We start from the raw sequence: 6,238 nt of genomic DNA, 5'->3' as shown, positions 1-6,238 counted from the left end.
TTTGGTAAAGGGTTATTCTTCTAACAGTTATTCACTTCCCTGACCCGTGGGCAACTTTTCAGTCAAGCCCAGGACCATAGCGACTCCTTGGTGTCTAGCCTCCTCCCCCACATGGAGGCTACCAAACTCCTCCCTCCCTCCCTCCGCCTGGCTCTATGGTTCTGCCTCACGGTTCTTCTATGAACAAGTGGGGGGAATGCTTTGAGATAAACACGTAATTTGCATTTCGTCTGGAGTTGTATGCAAGCTGAAGTCCAGTGGCCCGACAATGGCCCACTGCAGCCTCAAATTCCCAGACTCAGGCGATTCTCCCACCTCAGTCTTTCCAGGAGCTAGGACTACAGGCACCTGCCACCATGCCTGGCTAATTTTTCTTTTTTTATTTTTTGTAGCAACGTGGTCTTGCTATGTTGTACAGGCTGGTCTCAAGTAATCCTCCTGCCTCAGCCTCCCAAAACTCTGGGATTACAAAAGTGAGCCACCATACCCAGCCTGTGCATTGCATCTTTACAGCTCAAAGACAAATCCACAGTTGTTTATGCATAAAGATTCATCCCTTTCTAGATGTTTAGGAATGTTTTGCCATCATGCATTGATTACCTACTACTGTATGTGCCAGATATTATACACATTTTATCCCATTTAATCCTCATGACAGCCCTACAAAGAAGGGTTGCTCCCATCCTACAACTGAGAAAACAGACACAGAAGGGATGGAGCACTGGTCGCCCAAGACAGTAAGGGCACAGCACTTACTCTGGGTTCTGGGCCCTACCTTCTGTGCCTCCATACTCAGCAAACCCGACTTTTCTAATCAGTCATCTTCATTGTGCTACCAAGCCACCACTCAGATAGAAAGAATATGAAATCAAACAGCCTCCTCTAAATTATTCTTGGAACTAGGAAGGAAGATCACAGCGACTACCAACCCACCCCAGCCTCACATTAGGACCCAGAGAAGTAGTCACCTCCCCCCAGAGCAGGAAGGCCCATCCTAAAGATTTTCATCACTTCTACTTCTCCAGTCAATTCTCCCTTTGATGCTGGGACCAGCCTGAAAGCATTTCTCTCCACAGCCTCCAACCTCAGCAATATAGAACTACCAGCATGATAGGCAAGGATTCATCAGGTGTTCTGATATTGTTAAAAGATTCCAAATTCCAAGGTATCTTGTCTCAAATCTGGCAGAGACCTGGCTAAAGTCCTAAAATGCTGAACTTCTTTTCTGAGGGATTCCCCTGCACCCTTCCTCCTCACCCCCAAAGCCCACTGAGAAAAAGAGTGAGGAGCAGGGAAAGAAGATGGAAAACCCAAGATAATCTCCTTACAGGATGATATAAAGCAGCTGTAGGCAGACAGTTCAAAGGAAGCCCCAAAGACAGCTAGGAGAGATGGAGACAGAAGGGAAGTACAGAGGAGTCGCCAGGGGAGCACAGCACTCTCACAGAGGAGGAAATGCCACGCAGCAGGGCGCAGGTAGATGGTCTGATGTCCGAGAGGCTCCTAGGATACTACGTCCTGCCCCACCTGAACAGTCACTGCCAAAACAACCTCCCCAATCCCGGGACATGTTCCCTCTGCCACACAGCTGCTAAGATCTAATGGTTATGGTCCCAGCAGTCCCCAGCATCTGTTAAATGCTGGGCTGGTCCTGGGGTCTCATCCACTCAGGCAGTCTCTCAGGCATGTCTCAGCTTTTCAATTATGCCAGAGATATGCCCACTAAATGCAGCATAGCCTGGACAGTGACTCCCTGGCGTTCAGCCTTCACAGACCGCCCCCCCCCCAAAAAAAAAGAGTCACACAGGTACTGGTTACCATTTTGTATTTTACCAAGCAAAGACTTAAAAAAAAAAAAGTCTATTTTTTCCTCACACCTTCACTTCACAAAGCACATTTTAAGAAAGCATATTTTAAACATCAAGAAGTAGAAAGGACCTATCCTTAGAAAAAGGTAGAAGGCTCTTTAATTCACAGAGAGCTAGCTTTATGAAAAAACTTATTCCACTGTCCCCTTTTGTTTCTCTAGAAACAGAGAACTCCACTGTGGGCCAGCACTGATCCACAGATCAGCATGTAGACCCTTTGTCCTTGGACACCCAAGACCATCCAGCCTCACCTTACCTGACCCTGGGGCTTAGAGGGGCAGTTGGCCATGGCAAGGTCCACAGGGAAGCAGACACCTCTCAGCAGGGTTGTCTCTAAGCCTGAGCCACCCCAGATCCATGATATCTTAACCAAGACCACCCGGCAGCCTGGGCTGACAGCTTACCCAGAGGATGACAACGCCCTGGCCTCACTCCCAGCCCCTTTTACTCAGGTATGTTCTGTTGTTGCCAAAAGCAGCACTTCAACTCGGTTCACAAGAGCCACTGCTTCCAAGAACATCTAGCCCAGGAAGCTCAGCATCCTCACTCCTCCAGTTTGAGTATGGGAGGAACTGAGCGAGACAATGGGGGCTGGGGAAGAAAAGGAATGCTAGAAGGGCGCAAAGGAATCAAGCTTTACAAAGTAGACTCAGCAGCTCCTCCTTACACCGAAGCACCAGCTCTTATGTCCAGAAGTAAAGCCTCCCCAGCTTCATAGCATCCTGCTTTCAGTAGTGACCCACGGAGCACTGGGCCAGCAGGATGCTAACTCCCCCCAACACCAGCAACAGAGAGGTCTCCCAGGCTGGGGCTGGTGGCTGCAAATGTGATCCAGATGTCTGCTTTAACCAGAGACAGGGGAAACAGGGCCCCGAGTCTGCAGTCCCTGGGTCAGGACATACAGCTTCCACAGGGTGCAGACAAGACAAGGTGAGAAAGGGCAGAAATATCCAGCAACCCCACCTCCCCATCCCCTACACTTAAATCTTTCTTCCCGGCCACGGGACCACAGCCCCACCAGCTCGCCATGCAGCTCTGCACTGAGCAGTCAGGGAAACCCTGAGCAAGAGCTGCCAGCCCACTGCCAGCCTATCACAGCCACAGGGGCCCTAGTCCTGAGAAGCAAGCAGCTTCCAGCCCAGCCGAAAGGGTAAAGTAGGAAAAGACAGACCCAGAGAGGGGGCCTGAGTTGTCTGGGCCCTTGGACAAATGAGTGGTAGAGCAAGGGGGAGCTCCAAGACAGCGCAGGCCTCTGTCTCTGTCCAGCGCCAGTTCCCCTGCCTGGAGCGACCTCAGCGGCTACACTGCTCCTCTTAAGCTGCTCAACTTCACTCTGCCCTACTTCTGCCAACTCTCTGCTGTCGCGGCTGTCACCAAACCCAAGCCGGCAGTCCGCCACTATGATGGAAGGGAAAGATGGCCAATGTAAGGTCACTGTCTCTCCTTTTCTTCCCGCCCTGCCTGCTCTCATCCCAAATCCTCCTTTCCTCCTCTACCCTGTTACCCCCAAATAAAGGGAGTACACCTCCCTGGGGTTGACAGTGTCTCAAAAGCATGTTATCCATTCATGCAATTAGTATCTGAGTCCCTACTACCTGCCAAGGAACTGTGCCAGGTTCTGAGAACACAGAGATAAAGTTTTTGACTGCAAGAAGTACTAAAATAGGGGAACCCAAACCACCAGTTTCTCATTAGATTCCCAAACAGTTTCAACTGGCTCTCTGGCCATCTGAGAAAAACGATGAAAGAAGCATCCCACTCCATCAGGGCAGCATAAAACCACCCTGTCAACACAAAACTTTCTCTCAGAATCCATCAGCCTCCATCCCTTATCTTACACCATCACTACCCAAGTCATTCAAGCATTAGCATGACCTTGAAATACATATGAGGCTTCAAGCAGCAGGACCAGAAACTTCTAGAGATAAAGGTAGACATCACCATCTCATATCAAATGCAAACATCAGAGATGAGGGTGCCAGCTCGGAGCTCCCTTCTTCCCAGTTACTCTCATACAAACTGTCAGCGCTGCAAAGGAGCCCAAACATGTCTGTTACACTCCTACTCAAAGTTGGACCAAGAGGATCAGAAATGGGAGAATGGGCTCAACTGGACAAGCCTTGCTTGAAAGCAAGACCCTCAGGATGACCATGCCCTCGAGGAAGGGACAGGGTAGCCTAGCAAGGGCTGGCTTACCTCCTTGAGAAGCCCCACTTTTTTCTTCAGCACCTCACACTTTCGAAGTTTGCAGATCTGGTGCGTGCGGCGGTTGGTACAGCTAGTGCAAGCCCCACAGTTTTCCAGCCGCCGGCAGGGCTCACAAGTACCACACCGTTTCCGTTTCTTCCGCCCATCTCCACCCCCTCGGAGTTGGGACTCACTCCCAGCCATGGGGAGCCCAGGCCCCGGGAAGCCCCCTACCATCACCTGGCCCTGAGGGAAGTCATAAAGGCCTGGCAGGTCCGGCTGGACGGCCAGGGGCACCTGAAACTGACTCATGATGCTGCCAGAGATGGGGGCATAGGTGCAGGGGCAGAACCACAGTCCAGTTTCCTGCCACCTGCAAAGGCCACCAACAGGTCCTTCTCGCCTAGAACAGTCAAGAGTTTATAAGGATGAAGGCAAGTGGCTTCAGTCTCCCAGATGGATGCCTCTTCTCAACCCCTCTTCACCTCCTTTGCAGCAGTCTGATCGGGCTCCGTAGGGGGCCACTCTCCCACCTGCTGGGGCCCGGGATCTGGGGGAGGACACCAGCAGCAGTCCCCAGAAAAAGGATCATCTTGGCCCGGTGGGTTCTTCACCCTTACCCACCCTGGACCCAGGCATTAGGTGAGCAAGTGGGGGTGTGGTGGGGTCAGAGCTGAGTGAGCAGTTTCTCCTGGTATTTTTCCTCCAGGGTCTGGACGCTGGAGAAGGCAGCGCTGCCTGAAAAAGACAGAAAGGGGAAGCGCATCACTCGGGGCTCAGGGACAACTTTCACGTGTCACTTCTTCCTGCTTCTGGGAAAAGAGAAAATGGGGGAACAGATGGGGTTGCTCAAATGAGGTCCTACCCAGAACCTCAGACAGGACGCACCCAGCACCCGCTACCTGTCTGAGGGAGGCGGCCTCGGGCCTCAGGGTTGCTGGGGGCCCTGGACAAAGTATTCAAGGGGGTGGCCAAGGTGCGATTTCTAAGAAAGTTGCTCTCTTCCCTACCCCCACGGGTGAGTGAGAGTTTCACCCAAATTCCCCCACACACCCTGGCTGGAGGCCGCCCGGCCCTCCAACACGGAGCTGAGCTTTCAAAATAAAGTTTGTTGAGAGCCTCGCTCTGCGGGGCTGCCCCGGCGCCCCCGGCAAGGAAGCGGCCTGGAGGTGCGGGCGCGCCCGGGGCAGCCCGCGCCCGCCGCCTCGCCGCCCAGCCGCCCCGCCGCCCGAGCGCAGCCCGCCGGCCGGACTTGGGAGGTCGGCCGGCGCAGCCGAGGGGCTCGGGGAGGGGGGCGCGCTCGAGCCGCGGGCCGGGCCGCGCGCGCGCCGCCACTCGGGCTCCTTTGTTCTGGGGCCTCCGCCACTCGGCTCCCGCGGCTCCGCAGCCCCCGCCCCCGCCCCGCCGCCCCCGCCCAGCTCCGCGGCACAGCGCCCCGCAGCACCCCCGCCCGGCCCCCCGCACCGGAGGAGCGGCCCCCCGCCGGCTCCGGGCCGCCCCCTCCCCCGGGCCGGGCCGGGCCCCCCGCGCCTCCCGCCGCCCCTCCCCCACTCCGGAGCCGGAAAGGCACCGACTGCACCGACCTGCCCGCCGCCTCCGGGGCGGAGCGCACAAAGGGGCAAAGTTTGCCGGCCCGCACCGCCGCCGCCACCACCGTCGCGGCCGCCGCCGCCGCCGCCTGGGGCGCCCACCTCCTGGAGCGCCCGGCCCGACCGAGCTCGGCGCGCGGAGCCCCCCGCCCGGGCCGAGGAGGGGACGGCGCAGGAGGAAGGAAGAGGCAGCGGCGGCCGCGGCGGCAGCAGCAGCAGCAATGAAGGCGTCCGCGGGACTCCCCGCCCCCCGCGCACCGCGGCACGTGCTCGCCCGGGGACTCCCCCGCCCGGGAGGGCGCACACGTGCTGCCCCGCCGAGCCCCGCCGGCCCCGCTGGGCCCAGGGCCGGGCGAGGGTGGTGGTGGTTCCCGCGGAGGGGAGGGGTCGGGCTGGCGGCCCGCGAGCAGCTGGGGGCAGGCTCTGGCCGGGCCGCCGCGTCTCTGCACCTGCAGTGGCTCCCACCCCCGCGGTCGGCCCTCCCGGGACGCGGCCGCCCCCTTCGGGCTCGTCACCCTCGCTCTGCCGCGGGGCTGCAGCCAGGGCTGGCGAGGCGGGGTGGGGCACGCGGACCTCCCAGCCTAGGCCCTCGGC

At 57.2% G+C, this 6,238-nt stretch overlaps 1 protein-coding gene across 1 annotated transcript in view; it reads right to left on the bottom strand.

Moving 5' to 3' along the window:
- Nucleotides 1-5,886, bottom strand: part of TET3 (tet methylcytosine dioxygenase 3) — a 118,978-nt gene extending 113,092 nt beyond the window's left edge. Inside the window, exons 1-2 of the mRNA XM_017508691.2 lie at nucleotides 5,639-5,886; nucleotides 4,065-4,793 (exon numbers count right to left, since the gene is read on the bottom strand). Coding sequence (XP_017364180.1) covers nucleotides 4,065-4,367 — 303 coding nt within the window. The 5' untranslated portion in view covers nucleotides 4,368-4,793; nucleotides 5,639-5,886. The remainder of the gene's footprint in view (nucleotides 1-4,064; nucleotides 4,794-5,638) is intronic.
- Nucleotides 5,887-6,238: the final 352 nt, after the last annotated feature.

The sequence above is a fragment of the Cebus imitator genome, unplaced genomic scaffold (genome assembly GCF_001604975.1).
Source record: "Cebus imitator isolate Cc_AM_T3 unplaced genomic scaffold, Cebus_imitator-1.0 Scaffold399, whole genome shotgun sequence".
Lineage (NCBI taxonomy): Eukaryota > Metazoa > Chordata > Mammalia > Primates > Cebidae > Cebus > Cebus imitator.
Note: the sequence above shows the minus strand (reverse complement) of the source record. Positions and strands in the feature narration are given on the sequence as shown.